Source organism: Kwoniella dejecticola, chromosome 1 (assembly GCF_000512565.2).
Source record: "Kwoniella dejecticola CBS 10117 chromosome 1, complete sequence".
NCBI classification, from domain to species: Eukaryota; Fungi; Basidiomycota; class Tremellomycetes; order Tremellales; family Cryptococcaceae; genus Kwoniella; species Kwoniella dejecticola.
In genome coordinates this window covers 1,852,234-1,867,700 of record NC_089301.1, presented here as the reverse complement: position 1 = coordinate 1,867,700, position 15,467 = coordinate 1,852,234, and the positions used below count along the sequence as shown (strand labels likewise).

General features: G+C 48.6%; 7 protein-coding genes and 1 non-coding gene across 8 annotated transcripts; 6 read left to right on the top strand and 2 right to left on the bottom strand.

Moving 5' to 3' along the window:
• Positions 1-237: 237 nt before the first annotated feature.
• I303_100699 (uncharacterized protein) lies at positions 238-2,346 on the top strand (the record flags this gene model as incomplete). Its single annotated transcript, XM_065968176.1, has 11 exons — positions 238-261; positions 457-538; positions 624-678; positions 757-821; positions 907-989; positions 1,051-1,105; positions 1,216-1,468; positions 1,560-1,677; positions 1,750-2,130; positions 2,215-2,253; positions 2,317-2,346. 11 exons carry the CDS (start codon positions 238-240, stop codon positions 2,344-2,346), a joined length of 1,185 nt encoding a protein of 394 aa, XP_065824248.1.
• Positions 2,347-2,831: 485 nt separating this feature from the next.
• Positions 2,832-4,500, top strand: I303_100698 (uncharacterized protein; the record flags this gene model as incomplete). Its single annotated transcript, XM_065968175.1, has 4 exons — positions 2,832-2,992; positions 3,092-4,112; positions 4,216-4,417; positions 4,478-4,500. The coding sequence occupies 4 exons, from the start codon at positions 2,832-2,834 to the stop codon at positions 4,498-4,500; spliced, it is 1,407 nt and encodes a 468-aa protein (XP_065824247.1).
• An 89-nt stretch (positions 4,501-4,589) lies between these two features.
• I303_100697 (uncharacterized protein) lies at positions 4,590-5,599 on the top strand (the record flags this gene model as incomplete). The annotated part of the gene is made up of 2 exons (XM_065968174.1): positions 4,590-5,238; positions 5,319-5,599. 2 exons carry the CDS (start codon positions 4,590-4,592, stop codon positions 5,597-5,599), a joined length of 930 nt encoding a protein of 309 aa, XP_065824246.1.
• A 696-nt stretch (positions 5,600-6,295) lies between these two features.
• Positions 6,296-8,140, top strand: I303_100696 (pyridoxal biosynthesis protein; the record flags this gene model as incomplete). Its single annotated transcript, XM_065968173.1, has 10 exons — positions 6,296-6,489; positions 6,594-6,670; positions 6,763-6,809; positions 6,918-7,040; positions 7,140-7,264; positions 7,350-7,544; positions 7,638-7,705; positions 7,780-7,800; positions 7,878-8,001; positions 8,089-8,140. The coding sequence occupies 10 exons, from the start codon at positions 6,296-6,298 to the stop codon at positions 8,138-8,140; spliced, it is 1,026 nt and encodes a 341-aa protein (XP_065824245.1).
• Positions 8,141-8,499: 359 nt separating this feature from the next.
• I303_100695 (uncharacterized protein) lies at positions 8,500-10,039 on the bottom strand (the record flags this gene model as incomplete). The annotated part of the gene is made up of 9 exons (XM_018404069.1): positions 8,500-8,580; positions 8,700-8,715; positions 8,856-9,012; positions 9,142-9,207; positions 9,308-9,339; positions 9,449-9,514; positions 9,623-9,728; positions 9,809-9,869; positions 9,941-10,039. 9 exons carry the CDS (start codon positions 10,037-10,039, stop codon positions 8,500-8,502), a joined length of 684 nt encoding a protein of 227 aa, XP_018266723.1.
• Positions 10,040-10,731: 692 nt separating this feature from the next.
• On the top strand, positions 10,732-10,846 carry I303_100694. Its single transcript, XR_001936479.2, has one exon. It is a non-coding gene; the product is annotated as a 5S ribosomal RNA (ribosomal RNA).
• A 400-nt stretch (positions 10,847-11,246) lies between these two features.
• I303_100693 (uncharacterized protein) lies at positions 11,247-13,503 on the top strand (the record flags this gene model as incomplete). The annotated part of the gene is made up of 8 exons (XM_018404068.2): positions 11,247-11,250; positions 11,384-11,434; positions 11,527-11,577; positions 11,640-11,720; positions 11,802-12,095; positions 12,170-12,561; positions 12,622-12,766; positions 12,824-13,503. The coding sequence occupies 8 exons, from the start codon at positions 11,247-11,249 to the stop codon at positions 13,501-13,503; spliced, it is 1,698 nt and encodes a 565-aa protein (XP_018266722.2).
• A 222-nt stretch (positions 13,504-13,725) lies between these two features.
• On the bottom strand, positions 13,726-15,215 carry I303_100692 (uncharacterized protein; the record flags this gene model as incomplete). The annotated part of the gene is made up of 8 exons (XM_018404067.1): positions 13,726-13,768; positions 13,842-13,920; positions 14,025-14,237; positions 14,317-14,360; positions 14,465-14,519; positions 14,605-14,806; positions 14,932-15,083; positions 15,173-15,215. 8 exons carry the CDS (start codon positions 15,213-15,215, stop codon positions 13,726-13,728), a joined length of 831 nt encoding a protein of 276 aa, XP_018266721.1.
• Positions 15,216-15,467: the final 252 nt, after the last annotated feature.

The following is a 15,467-nucleotide window of genomic DNA, read 5'->3' as shown; positions in this document are numbered from 1 at the left end:
TGGGTCCCCGCAATCATGCAGTCACGTGTTTCAGATGGCTCGTGTATGGGCTTATGCGTCACAGCCAAGTCACGCTCGAGCGGCAAGTAACAAGTAACAACAGTGCCAGTTACAGAGGTCGTGTTGAATGACAACTACTTGTACTCTCATTCTCATCTATCATCGAATAGCTTGCATACTTTCATCAGCATACAGACATCATAGGCTTTCTATCAGGTCTAGAGTTCACTTAGCAGGATGAATCCGCTATTAGCCTTACAAGTGAGTATCCTTTGTCTACCTCATCTTCGGTCCGTTATTCAGCATGGCACATCTTGCCACCCAACGTTGAACAAAAAAGGCTCGTGTCCATGAGACCTTAAACCACTTCAGAGTATCTCATTCAAATGATGGCTACTTGACGCCCACCGAGATGTCCCTGTTCTGGAGCTTATAGACTGAATGCATGGGTGACAGAGTCAATATGCCGCCGTCAGAGACTATATGTCTCCCGTATTGAAGGAAAGCAAATTCAAGGAACACGGAAGGATCACGCCTGGTGAGTCACAGGGCCACTTCTCTCGGCTTCCAAGTTAGTGGGATTGTTCTTGTAAGCTGATTTGGCGAATGGAACAATGATATAGAGGAGTTCATCGCTGCTGGCGACTTTTTGGCATACAAATTCCCAGTTTGGCAGTGGTCAGTGCAGTCTACAGTACAGCTTCCCCTTACATAGACTCCAGGATTGGCAAGCTGATTAGACGTATATATTGCTAGGGAACAAGGGACTATCCAACGAGACTTCTTACCCAAAGAGAAACAATATCTGATCTGCAGGAATGGTGAGTACACTCAGCTGCCCTCTAAAGTTCCCCTCTATGAGGTCTGAGATAAGCTGATATGTTCCACGTCCACGACTGTCAATAGTTCCTTCGCTTAGGAGAGCTGCTGCGTTGGACTATACGGACCAAGATGAAGATGCCGAGAAGCTTCTGAGCTTCATGGATGACGTGAGTTGCTCGCCTAACAGTCTACTCGCTGTCAAACGACTGACTCCGATGAATATGTCAGGCCGACGAGGATCACGGCGGTGAAGACGATTGGGTAGCTACTCACATTGGTCGAGGTAAGTGTCCTCTTTCCGACCGCTACGAGGTTTGCGGCCACTTGACTTTCTGCGATACCTTCTTTTTCGCGATGGTCCACTGATCTCACGAGCCGTTATCTTATCTTTAGCTCCCCAAGCTTCAGCCAAGGACATAGACGAGATCCCAGATATCTCGGACTCCCCTACTCTCGCGCCATCGCAGAACGAACCACCCACGTCTTCTATGGCAGGTTTGAAATTGGAAGAGAAACAGGGTCCATTGGAGGTTGAGGAGATTCCTGATATAGATGATATACCTGATATGGAGATGATCGACGAAGGGGAGGGGCTGGAGGACGATATTGTTGATGAGGCTGCTGTCAGAATTGTACATCCTTCTGAGTGAGCCCGAATCTGAACTTTGTTAACCTTCTTGGTTTTCACCTGGGCGGGAACGGAGTGACTGATAACTGATAATCTGATTTGCGTGAAGAGCCGAGATCCAGTCTACTGCCAAGCAGAATCTGCTGCAAGTAAGGACGTATGATATCTTCTTAGCGTACGACAAACGATATTCCACTCCTAGATTATGGTTGAGAGGATGGGACGAGGTGAGTTAAACTCAGCTGGGCTCTGGGAGTTAAGGCGTTATCACAGCTGACTAAAGGATTTGATTTGATTAGAACAAGAAACCACTCACTCCCGCTCAGATCTTCCAAGATGTCCCGTCGGATCATGCGTTCAAGACCGTCACGATGGAAGCGTTCCCTCATTCGGGCGAACAGATGGCTTCGGTGCATCCATGTAAACACGCTAGCGTAATGAAGAAGTTCATAGATCGTATGGAAGCTTCTCAGGCCGAACGAGAGGGATCGCCAACTGGCGGAGAGTCTACCTCGAAGGCGGGAGGCGATAAGAAGAAATGGGGTATCTCAGGTATGGTCAGGCGAGTCACTGGTTCTGGACCATCGTCCTCAAAGGATGATAAGGATAAGAAAGGGGATGTGGTGGAAGGTGAGGAAGAAGCACCGAGGGGTGTGCAGGTTGATATGTACCTTGTTCTCGTGAGTGCAGCGAATTTTGTCTCAATCAAAATTTCTCCATGCTGCTTATCGCAGACGGAGCTGATATGCCGGTGATGTATTCAGTTCCTCAAGCTCATGAGTTCAATCTTACCCTCCATTGAGGTGAGTCAATTACGATTGAAATCCATGAGGCGCACCTGACTGACGATGGACAATGGCGAATAGATCGATAGTACCACCTCTACTGCGCTTTAGACTCTCATGCGCCTGACATAATCCTTCAGCTGTTTGAATACCTGTGCTTGAGTATCATTCTTATTGTATATATCAGTAGTATCCATGTATAAAGGTAATGATGCAAAGTCATACAGTCATACCAGAGACTGGATCAGTTTGCGATAAAAACGCTCGGGCGCGATAAACACGTGTTATGACGTTGTCCAGGTGAAAGCGTCAAGTGCGGTTCTTAGTCTCAGTAACTTCCCCACTTCCTTTCTTCCCAGCACTAGCTCGAATGTGAACGTGTACACCTAAAGCTGGAGAGATCATGACGCAGGTATCCATGATTAGCGAGTGAAAGGAGTGATCAATGGCAGGAACCGCCCCAAGGGTCCTTGAGATGGTAAGTATAGTCTGCCTCGTCCTTCCCACTTCTTTCATCATCTTCCTTCCTTCTCATTCCTCACCATGAATTGGCTGTTGTCACTGGGCTGATTCTCCTGTTAGTGACAAGCAGCACGATGACTCAAGCTTATGACGATAAATCAGGTGATTCATATATCCAGCATCTACTGCTTCCTGCAGACAGTAAGGATATACGACTTCCCCTAGATTGGGACAAGCTCAAGGATGTTGGAGTGGATAGAGACGAATGGAAAGTCCTTTCTTTCGTCAGAGTCAAGTAAGTCACCTCTTCCATAACCCCATTGCTGATGAGCAATCAAGGGCTAGTAGACTTAGTGGTGGGTCTCCGCTGACCGGGAAACTGGGGTGAGAATAGACCATTCTGGATCGAACCGAATTTGACCACTATCGCAACTCATCCGCACCTCGCCTCTCATTTGACCCTCCTCAACTCACCAGACAAGAAGACCACCTTGGCGATATACCCCGTTTCGACTTTGAGCGTGAACAACGTGTTGGTTTTTGAAGATGGTGGACTCAAAGCTAATCTTCAGCGAGTCGTACCTTCGGAATCCCCCGACGAAGAGAAGGTCTGGGTAATCTGTGCGGAGGCGACTTCGGAGATCGAGCAACGAAGACTAGTGAACAAAGTCGTCAATCTTGCAAGAGGACTTGTGGGTGGTCAGGCTGACAAAACGAATGAGCTCGACTCCGCGTACCCGCGAGGGAATGGTGCAGACGCAGTCAAAGGAAATGGAAAAGAGGAGTTATGGGATGGGCTCGGGATTTGTACTTGGGAAAGTCTTCTTCAAGAAGGCAAGTCCAACCGCGTATTCCAGTCCAAAAGCAGCTCCCACTTGGCCCTCAACATCGTATGGGCATCGATCCTGTCAAAGCTTAAAAAACTATATAGACTGATCTTCCACCGCCGTTGTTACATAGACGGGGAAAGAGCTAGACCGACGAAAGATAATCTACTGTCCCTCATACCGAGTCCCGACGAAATCCCAATCAAGAGCTTCCTCATCGATGACGGATGGCAAGATACGATCGTCAACCCAGTCGATCGAAGGCTCGTCTCTTTCGCACCGTGGGACGGATTCGGTGGGCCCTTGAAAGACGTCGTCAGCGCTATAAAAGCGAAAGGGGTGGAGAAGGTGGGAGTGTGGTTGACCCTTCAAGGATACTGGGAAGGGATCCACCCTGATTCGCCGCTGGTACAGAAATATGAGTGTAGAGAGTATAAGAAGAAGAAATCTAAAGGTGGTTTAGAGAATGAGGGGCCGAATGAGGGAGAAGAGGAAAGAGTGATCTTACTGCCGACTCCGGAGAAAGCGGGCGCGTTTTGGGAGGATCATATCAAGGAATTGAAGAATGCTGGAATTGATTTTATCAAGGTGAGTCCAGCTGATCATATATCTGCTATGAATGCAATGAGCGATATTGTGTTTGATTCGTGTTCGCTGACGAATAGTCGCGGAACGCCATGATCATAATTAGTGCGATAACCAGGCAGAGTCGAATTACGCATATGACCCGGAAGGCTTCCATATCCAGCAAGCTTTATGGTCCGCGATGCTCGATGCTGTCGAGCGGCATCTAGGGACGGATAATGTGATAATGTGTATGTCTCACAATGAACGGATGCTCAATGGTCCAGGAGGTCTGGATTTTGATGTCCCCCTGGAAATCTTGTCTTCCGGTATGAGTTGTTCATTATTCACTGCCCGATACATATAGCTGATTTCAGTCTTCAATTTAGCAACTCCGACGACTTCGCTATGAACTACGCCAACACGCACGTAGATCACCTATACATCAACGTATTCAATACAGTGCTTACATCCCAGCTATCGCTCGTACCGGATTTCGACATGTTCGCTTCATCGCCTTCGGACTTGTTACCCACTTATCACGCCCTCCTGCGATCGCTGGGCCCCGGTCCGATCTTACTCTCAGATACACCGCGTACCGAATCAAACGTTGATTTGATCTCTATGCTCACAGCTCAAACGAGGAACGGAAAACATCGAGCTGTGAGAGCGCAGAGACCTGTTCAGGCGTTGTCACATAGGTGGTTTGACACTATCAAAGGATCAAGCGATGGAGGGGCCTTAGTCGGTGGAAGTCTGTTTGATGAAAACCTTGGTGGCATTATCGGACTGTGGAATGTGCATGATTACACTTCGAATGCGACAGCAAAAGATCAAGTCCCTTGGAGGGACATAGCGGATCTGATGGATCTGAATGATTGGGAAGATGAGAAAGCAGAGGCGGAATACGTCTTATCTACCCCTTTGGCGCTTTCGAAGTACGCCAAGAATCAGTCGACGAATTTGGTACTTCTCGGTCCGCACAGCGCAGAAAGTATGGACGTTGTACTCGAGAAAGGCGAATGTGAGATGGTTGTTGTTAGTAGACTACACACGATCGGTGTAGGAAAGGTCAGGGTGGGTATAGTGGGCTTGAAAGATAAGTTTGCTTCTTTGAGCGGGATAACGGATATCCGGATTGACGAAGAGAGTGAGCAACGCTTTCCTTGGTTTGGCTTTAGCATTTCTGAGACTAGATCATTTGGCTGAAGTCAGTCAATGACTCGATAGACGACTCGATCAAATTCAATTCGATCTATTTCGCAAGATCAATCTCGATGATACTGATCGAGAACAATAAAGATAAATTCCCAATTTCTCTCAAGGGGTTTATCGACGACAGAGAGTGCGAGCTCGAGATTCGGGAAGTGGATGTGCGAGATGGCAAAGATACTTTACGAGGTCTGTTAGTGGATCTCGTATTCCCCCTCGAGTCCGTAGATTCCCTTGAGAAGGGTCTTGAGGATGAGGGAGATTGTTGGAAGGTAGAATTGAGATTGGAGTTTTGGTGAGGACTTGGTCTCTGTAATGAGAAAGAGCATGGTTCGTGCTGCACGATCTATATATCCTGTATCCTTCTTTCGTGGGTTATGTTGCTATGTATTGCATTCATCTGTGTGGATATAATATTATGTATTGCTAACATCAGACTTGATGCGGATGCAATGCGGATACGGATGTGTGGTCGCGATGCGTTTATGCCGATCGTCGCGAGCGATAGTGGGGTAAAAAGTGGGGAATGAGATCCGTCCGCATGTCCTGTACTTTATAATGGAAACCCTGCAGGTTCACTTACAGCCACGCAATTCGAGTCAGTCATGTCAGATCACGTAGAGCTGAGATCGGGGCATGTGATGCATGGTACTGTTGTACTTAGGCGAGTTCGAACAGGTATTCGTAAACTTGGCAAGGAGAGTTGGGCGATTTCCAATCGGAACATAATCGTATAGTGAGTATAGACGACGGATGCATTTCTCGTTATCCGGCAATTAAGTTATTGAGTGGAGATCTCGTAACTTGTTCTCCGACCTGGCACCGAGTCGAAAAAAGTCCAAAGTCCAAGACAACTTCATCGCTTGCAATCGATCAGAGATATACAGTAGATAGCTATTCCAACATTTATCAATTTCGCACAGTCTTACTAGCTACACTACACTAGCTACACAAGGAAGAATAACCTGCGCAGTACAAGCCCAATTACACACACGATGTCATCCGAACCAACTATCGTACCTTCCTCCGCCCCGAATGCTAACGGAGGCACACCATTGATCTCTCAAGGCCAGGGACAAGGCGGGACCGCGACGCCTCTTTTGGGCAGTAGAGGTGGACCCACAGGAAGCGGGGGTGCAGGTGGGAGCTTCGGGGTCAAGTCTGGTCTTGCCCAGATGTTGAAAGGAGGGTGAGTCGACATTCAACTATACTCAACTCACGCAAAATCGGTTGCGGCGCCATGCGCCATGCGATATGCGTGTGTGTGCTGATGTATGGAGTTGGGTCGATTAGTGTGATTATGGATGTCATGAATGTTGAACAGGCCAAAATTGCTGAAGAAGCTGGGGCATGCGCCGTGATGGCTTTGGGTGAGTTTTGAGTGCTAGACTCTCGATTTTCACCATCAGCTTGTGTAATGAGACAGCTCTAGGGGCTGATGGTCAGTGAATGATCGACGCAGAGAGAATCCCAGCGAATATCAGGCGGGATGGAGGCGTTGCACGAATGGCAAGTGTACCACCTTGGCCCGCCTCATCACACATACAAGATCCCAATCTTCATCCCGCAGCGTCGGGGACATGTCAAGGCTGACAGCGATTTTCTGCTACACTACAGTCCGACCCAGGAATGATCAAGGAAATCATCGAAGCTGTCTCGATCCCAGTCATGGCCAAAGTCAGAATCGGGCATTTCGTCGAAGCCCAGATCTTACAAGCTGTCGGCGTAGACTACATCGATGTGAGTTGAGTGGAATTTCTTCTTTCCAATCGTTGCTCACGATCCCGATGGAAATGGTACTGATCATCTTCGTTATTTCTCCCCATTGATCCGCTTTAGGAATCGGAAGTTCTCACCATGGCAGATGATCAACACCACATCGGCAAACACGCTTTCAAAGTCCCCTTCGTTTGCGGTTGTAAGAATCTTGGTGAAGCTCTTCGAAGGATTTCTGAGGGTGCTGCGTGAGTTCATATCCCTTCGCCTGATCGCCTGATCGCACATCATGGCTGAGTCTCAAGCTGAGCTGCATTGCTCAACCTGTCGCAGTATGATCCGAACAAAGGGTGAAGCGGGTACTGGAGACGTAGTAGAAGCTGTCAAGCACCAAAGAGCAGTCATGGCGGATATCAGAAAGGCCGCTGCCATGTCGGATGAGGAGTTATACGCTTTCGCCAAGGAGCTTTCTGCTCCTTATCACTTATTGAAGGAGACCGCTAGATTGAAGAGGTTACCTGTTGTCTCGTGAGTGCGAGCTTCACACCCTCACTTGGTATCCAACCCCTCAATCAGTCGTATCCCATTCAAGGGCTCACCAGCTGATCTTCTCGATCACAGTTTCGCCGCTGGCGGTGTTGCTACCCCCGCTGATGCTGCTATGATGATGCAATTGGGATGCGATGGTGGTGAGTCCCCTCGATCGGTCTGGTGCAACACATTTTCAGGGCGCTCGATGCTAAGTGAGATGGTTACATCGTAGTCTTCGTCGGTTCCGGTATCTGTAAGTCACTAGCCTCCAAGAACCACATTTGTCTGAATGAACTGACGCGGAAGAACTCATTTATTCGCTTCTTGCAGTCCTCTCTGGAGATCCCGCCAAGCGAGCCAGAGCTATCGTCCAAGCTGTCACGCACTACAATAACCCTACCGTCCTGGCCGAAGTGTCTACCGACTTAGGAGACGCCATGGTCGGTATCAGTGTGTGCGTATTCCTCCCTTCTGAATATGCCATCTTCCATCCAGTCCAGATATACAACATAACACAAACTAACCATGTTTCGGTTTTTAGTGCGGGTGAAAAAGAGATCAAAGGTGGACGAATGGCCGGTAAAGGTAACTAATTAGATTGTCGAGAGGTTTTCAGGCCAGTCAAGGCAGACTACGCAAAATCTATGATTTAACTCATGGAAACATCAAATATTATACGACGTCAAAAATGCAATGCAGCATATATGTGTAAAGTACGATTGATGCCTTGCTTGATTGCTTGATTGCCTTCTTGCTCTCTTGCCTGCCTGGTCTGGCTTGGCTCATTCATCTTCGTCTGGTGTGCTACTGTGATGACTAATCTGACGTAATCACGTACTGACATCGAAGCGCGATTTGTGATCGATACATGCGCATATGGGAAAGGGTATGAGGGTACAAAACGAGGTTCAACGGGGATTTAGCCAGTCACTTCATACGATCCAACTTAGGCCTACTTCTTAGCAGCTGCGGCGGCCTCGGCAGCTGCTAATTCGTCTTTGTACTCTTTCATCTTCATCCCGTGGAGGATGTACTAATTGGAAGCAGAATTCATCAGCGTTTCTCCTTGCGCCTGCCTGTTTGGCCGCCATTTCGGTTCAGGTAAGAGGAGTTGATTGGATTTAGAGGTTGGGTTCATCAAAGGGGACTTACGAAAAGAGCTATTATCCTATTACATTTACAGACACATTTACATTCGACGTTAGTATATCTCGTCCATAGAAACATAATTGTTATTCACATTTAGATAACAGATGGGAACCTCAAGCGAACGGAAGAACAGGTATCGAGGTCGAAGGTCCAACTCACGTAAACGGTATTGACCCCGCCAAACACAGGGTAGCGTACAGACAGAATAACGGAGTATCCAATTGCGGTTCATCTTGTTTAGGATATAAGCCCGTATATGTCTGCGAGCCTGTGGCTACGACGATGAAGATCTTCAAGAACGCATTGGCGACGAGGACTGGTCTCAGTAAATTAGCTCTAGCAGTAGCAAGTTGAATCACATCAAACATTGGATAGGATAATCCGTCACGATACCTTGCGATGTCTTATCAGGGAGCAAGAACGGTACTGTAGCTATTCGACTCACAGAAGAATTCGATGTCCTTGAATGTCTTATCAGGCGTATAATATAGGCCGTCCGCCCACATCGACTCTGTTGGCAGAGAGGCAAGGTATGAACACTGTCAGTCTTCTTCGTCGGCTCCGTCCAGTCGAGGATCGCCATACCGAGGAGATCAAGTAGGGTCACTCACCGAGAAATTGTCGACATATCGGGAATTTCCAACTGAAAACCAAAATCAGCAACTCAGCTTCGGCTTCGGATCCCTCCGGATTTGAAGTCCGATAGAAGCGAGGAAATGGGCTGGAAGTTGGGAGTTGAGCTTTAGACGTACAAGAGATCAGCGCAGATGGCTATCAAGATGATGATCCACATCGCCACGTCGAAAGCAGCTGCGAAGCTATACGTCCATCGACACGGAAACCAGTAAGATAACAGAAAGTGAGTTTTGCCATCATTCGTCATTGTGTGCCAGGCTCGTGAAAAGGACGCAGGGGATCGTACTCACACTGGACCACCGAGGTGTTTTGGGATATTCGTATTGCCCACGTATCCTGCATTGGGATCGCCGTCCATTTGATCGTATACCCATTGATCGTTCCCGAGATAGTGGCCTACGAGATCTCATCGTCAATTTCTTTTCTGACATCGATGGAGAACACGGCATGAGTCGATTGGGAATAGTCAGACATACCCATAGTGTCGGAGAAACATTTCGTATTCTCGATGAAGATGATTATCCAGACTACCAACGGCTAGACACGAGTGGCGACCCAGAGACAAATCAGCTTGATGCACTGGATCGAGAGACTTTGGGAAAGCTTACCATGACTAAACACCCGACGGCGACGATGTATACCCATAGCTTACAGATCTTGAGGAAGATCTTGGGCCACATGCCCCGCCCGACGAAAGAGACAGCCATGATGAGGGATAAATGATGGAGCAGGAGGTGGTGGTAAAGGTGATACTACTAAGTCTGGTGTTGATTAGTGGCGTGTGCGAATCAGGGAGGTGGTGCTTGTTGGACAGCAAATGTAGTGCTAGAATGAGTGTTTGGGAATTTGGGGTGAGTATGTGAAGTATGAGCGGAGATGATCGAGTGATGCAATAAGTCGTGTGAAAGTGGTTTGACAGAGTATGGGTGTGGGCGTTATGGGAGAGGGGTTGGTGACTTTGTTGTCTGACGGGGCGAGGAGAGACAGACGAGCAATCAGTCAGTCTGCTGCAGCATAATCCTTATATAGCCACTCCTGCATACATTGTCAGTAAGCCTGTTACACTCATGGACTTTGCTTGTCAGCGTCATCCGAAATTCAGAGTGAAAGGAGAGTCCTTGTCTCACAAGAGCAGTTTGAGGTAAAACCATGAAAGGAGCAGCCTCGTTACGGTCACTCCATCAGTCGCACAACAAATGCTGGCGTTGGTGAAACACTGACCACAGACGAAATGGTCACCATCATATGTGGCTTTGCACGTCCTGCTGCGGGGAGCAGACCGGACCCGGTGCTTTCTGGAAAAGTGGCCCTTGTTGGATCTTTTATGACTTACCGAGTTTGATCACTGTTCTGAACACCTGCAAACATATATGAAGGGTAACAAGCCTTTGCTTCCATCTACGGCCATAGAATCCAGAAAGCACCGGGTCCCGTCTGCTCCCCGCAGTTAAGTTGGATATCGCTCGGTTAGTACCAAGGTGGGGGACCACTTGGGAATCCCGGGTGCTGTAGTTTTTGCTTCTCGTCTTTGCATCTATCTTTTGCTCATGGAATAGCGATAAAGCCTTTCTTTCGTTCTGGTAGAGATGCTTTTTCGCTGCATGTTGTGGATCCACAAAGGACCCGCGACTGATGAGCGGCGAGTGACGATCAAAAGTTGTGTGCATGCATACACACAAAGGAGAGGATCGTGCGTCAGGAAGCAGTGTAAAAAGGTGTTTTGAGTGTATATCTCCGAATGTGGCGGATTTTGAGATTCCAAAGAAATGTTATTTCGCACGTCCACATGTTTTCCAACTTTTGCTCGTCCTTAGAAGACAAGGCGAAAGACCAATTCATCATCAACAAATCGGGTTGGATACATCATCGTCTATCGATCGATCACATTGAACAACCAGTGAAATTCGAAATAAAATGGGTAAGCGACCCCTCATCTACAAGCACTGCTTTGCTTTGTCAGATCAATCGCTGATTGGACGATGTCCTCCTGCTTTCGCCTTCATCAACTCGATTCCGCTTCTTACCGGACTGTCTCTGCATCGCGATCACAGCACCTAAGAAGAAAGCCCAAAAAGTCTCCTTGACAGACTTCTTCAATGCTGGTGAATACGCTCAATTCCATCGCTGAGCTATCTGCTATGGCTTTTTATTTGTCGGAGTTTCAATTCAGGCTGACCAATGATGTAATCTACAGATTCTGGAGGAGGGGGATCATGGGCGGATGACATGGACTTCCCATCGGCTCGTGAGTGCACTCTGATTGCTGTTTTGGGCCCACTCACTAACGGTTGAGACGTGCTTGCGCAGCTGCCGCTCGAGCGGATACTGGACCCAAGAAGGGGGATCCCGGATACCTCGATTCCATGCCAGACCGAGCTGCCCGATCGTGTGAGTACTGAATTACACCTCGACTGGCGTTCTGCTGCATCAGTCCGCGGATGAGCATGACTGATTCTCTGGCGTATACAGCTACCAACTTCCCCGGAGCACCACCGCAACGAGAAGAACTCCCCTTACCCACTGTCCCACCTTTCACCGCTTTCGTCGGCAACCTTTCATACGATCCTGACCTCGAAGAAGCCGTCCGAGACTTCTTCAACGATCTCGACCCGCTCAGCTTCAGGATACTGAAGGATCAGGATGGGAAATACAAAGGTTACGGATATGTAGAATTCCCGAGTCAAGACAAATTGAAGGAGGCTTTGGGAAGGACCGGGGCTCAGTTGCAAGGACGATCGATCAGAGTTAGCGTTGCTGAAGCACGTGAGTTTGCGCGTGACCTCACTTGCCCATCAACAGCCGACGTCATGCTAAAGTGTTTCGACGTAAACACGTAGCTACCAACCGAAGAGAAGCTTCTGCAGCGGAAGAATCCAATCAATGGCGAAGAGCGACGCCCTTACCCGCCAGAGACGCCCCTACCCCTGCTAGAAGAACCTCATCATTCGCTCCTTCTGAGCCTGGACCCGAGAGGGACTGGGGTTCTGCCAGAGGAGCAAAATTCACACCTGCCCCGCCCGCTCCATCGAACGATTTCAGAAGGGATAGCTCAGGTGCTGGAAGAGCTAGGGAACCCCTGACTCCTACAGCTGCGGATGAAGTGAATCAATGGAGAAGCAACAAGCCTTTAGCCGAGGCCAAGGCTGATTCCAGGGATCTGCCCCCACATCAGAGAGGTGGGCCTGCCTCCGGTCAAAGTAGTCCAGGTCTCGCTGATACCGAGAACACCGTGAGTATACATAGTTCTGCTGTAGCTTTCAACGCCAGCTAATGATGGCGCAACATCTAGTGGTCTCGCGGTACCAAGCTGAGAACCCCAGCTGCTGAGGTTCCTCCTGCTCGATCATCTACTCAATCACCAAACGAGGAAAGAGACTGGAGATCTGCCAGAGTCACCCCCGCTGCTAGTCAACCAGGAAGTGCTGATGGCGAAAGTCAGTAAACTGTCCATCATTCCTTCGTGCGCGTAAGCTAATTGTTCTTCATCTTAGGCCCGAAACAACCCCCCGCTCCTCTTGAAAGACGAAGACTCCAACTCGCGCCTCGATCAGTCCCTGCTACGCCATCGACCGCTTCCGTCGAGTCGGATACCCCTTCGGGCAAATCATCAATTTTTGGAAATGCCAAACCCGTTGACTCTGCCGCCAGAGAGGCCATTGCCGATGCCAAATTAGCTCAGAGGGAAGAAGAGAGGAAGAAGGCCCGAGAAGTCGAGATCGCCAAGAAGAAGGAAGAGGACGAAAAGGCTAAAGCGTTCGCTGAGGAGAGGCTCAGTTCCATCAAGGCTGCTCAAGAAAAAGCTGAAGCTCAAGTATCGGGTAAACCGCAACAACCACCTCGTCAGAATTCAGGCTCAAACCAAAGATATCCTCCCAGACAACCCCATCAACAGCAACAGCAACACAACAACACTAAGCCTTCTCATCCATCAAGAAAGCCTTCTACCGAGACCCCTAAGAAAGATGATGATGGATTTGAAGCTGTCTCACATACTAGAAAAGGGTCCAACAATGCCCAACAACAGCAAGCTGCCGCTGCTGCTCCCAAGCGAGATGCTACCACTCGACCGGCTTTCTCGTTTGCAGCCGCAGCCAGAGCTGAGGGAGGATTTGTAGAAGGTGATGAGGATGTTGAAGCAGCCGCCAAAGGTGTGGAAGAGGTGAAGATCTAGACTTCAGCTTTACGGTACAGGTAGACCTTGGAGGCATTCTTGATATCTTGACATCAAGATATTAAGGCGTGATTGAGTGTAGGATGCACATAATATATGACTCGCATCGACCAAACTCTTCGGGCCTGCTGTGCACGCATTTGCATATTCTCCTGTACGAATCAACTCGTGACTATTATTGCGTACAAAGGACATATCCTACAGCCGGTCATATAATATGAATTAGTCGAAGTACTTGGTGATGAAGTCGACTGTATCTTTGGTTCTGCACGGAACATCACCATCAACATATACTCTCAACGCAGCCAGACCCTAATGGAGGATGAGAATGTACTCACACTTCTTCCTTTTGTGCCTTTTCTTTACCATTCTCGAGATCACCTCTCACTGAAAATCCGTGGACCGCATCGGTGTATTCTGCAACATAGCGAATACCAAAAAGTCAATTCAGGTACTCAACTCCGATCCGAAGATGACTCTGCAGTCACAGGCATAAGTCTCCGGCTGTAGTTCCGACTCACTCTTGACAGACAACTTGTTGCCCAGATTGCCCTTGAGGATATTCTCAACCTCGTCGAGGGCGTCATCAGTCATCATAGCGTCTGCTGTTCCCTTGTAGATGGCGACGGGAACTTGAGTGATAGTTTTCACGTCGTCGTTCACTAGGAATGAAGGGTGAAGAGCGACAGCTACGTCTACTCGGGCGGGCGAGTCGTCTTGCGCGAGGACAAGCGCTGTACGCAGACGGTGTCAGTGAAAAGTGAAGATGTCTTTCGCTATTATGGGGAACCAAGACACGAGAATTCGACCTACAGTATCGTCCTCCCCAGCAGAATCCGATCGTAGCGATCTTCCCGCTGTTCGCAAGTACACCTCCATTAGTCACCGTCTATATAATAGCCATAGCTGCATTTGCCTTTGCCTTTGCCGGAACTGGATAAGGACCACAACTCGGACTCACGTAGACGCGTCGGCTCTGAGAGCTTGGAAGAATTTCTCGATGATAGGCTTGGAGACTAGTCATCGTTCAACGATATTGATAACACCGATCAGCGGACGATGGGGGCAATTGAGGATGAGGCAACAAAGAACTCGACTCACCAGCTTCTCGATGCTTGGTGATCCAAGGACCCATAGCAGCAGCCATCTTAGCTGAGTCTACGGCCTTCGAAGCTACCGTAGCTTCAGCTTGGACTCTGAGGTTGGGTACGATGCTGTTGAGCAGGTTGTGGTCGATAGCGTCTCCCTCCAGGAAATCAGGAAGGAGGACTTTCCATCCATTCCCGGCATACTCGTCGGCGACCTGCAATCACAATTGATGGACCAGTCCCGTATTGTCAGCGGCTGATCTGATATCTGTCGGGTTGGAATGAGGTGGACAACTTAATCGAGACTTTGGTTGAGAAGGATAAAGTAGACTCAACTCACAAGCTTGGTGTTGACGAGATCGACACCGAAAATATCTGAGATGAGCACAACGACATTTTGTTTCCCGCTAGCAGGTGGTTTAGGGTTTGAAACGTATGTTCGGAGTCCGTGGATGATCTCGAATGATCCGAGTGGTTCACCTTGGTGGATGTCTATCATGATCGATGCGACCGATAGTTAGTGCCTGCCCACTGTTTCCGCCGACTGAATGGCAATTCATGGCTCCAGGACCACCACTCACGTCCAGTGACACAGCATGGAGATACGGTTGTTTGTTCGGACATTTTGGCTACTTCTGTACAAGCGATAACGAGCTTCTTGACAATCTGAGCGTAGAATGTTTTGTTGCGATTCAGAATTGCGTTGTTACCATAACTTCAAAGGTTGTACACCCTTATAAATAGCTCACTGGTAGATTGCAACCGGCTTGACGTCACCGCGTCAAACACCGAAGGATATCACTTTCCCACGCTTGTACTTGAATGATCACTTGTGTCCTTGCCATACAAATCACTTGAGGTAATTCCTTCATGCAT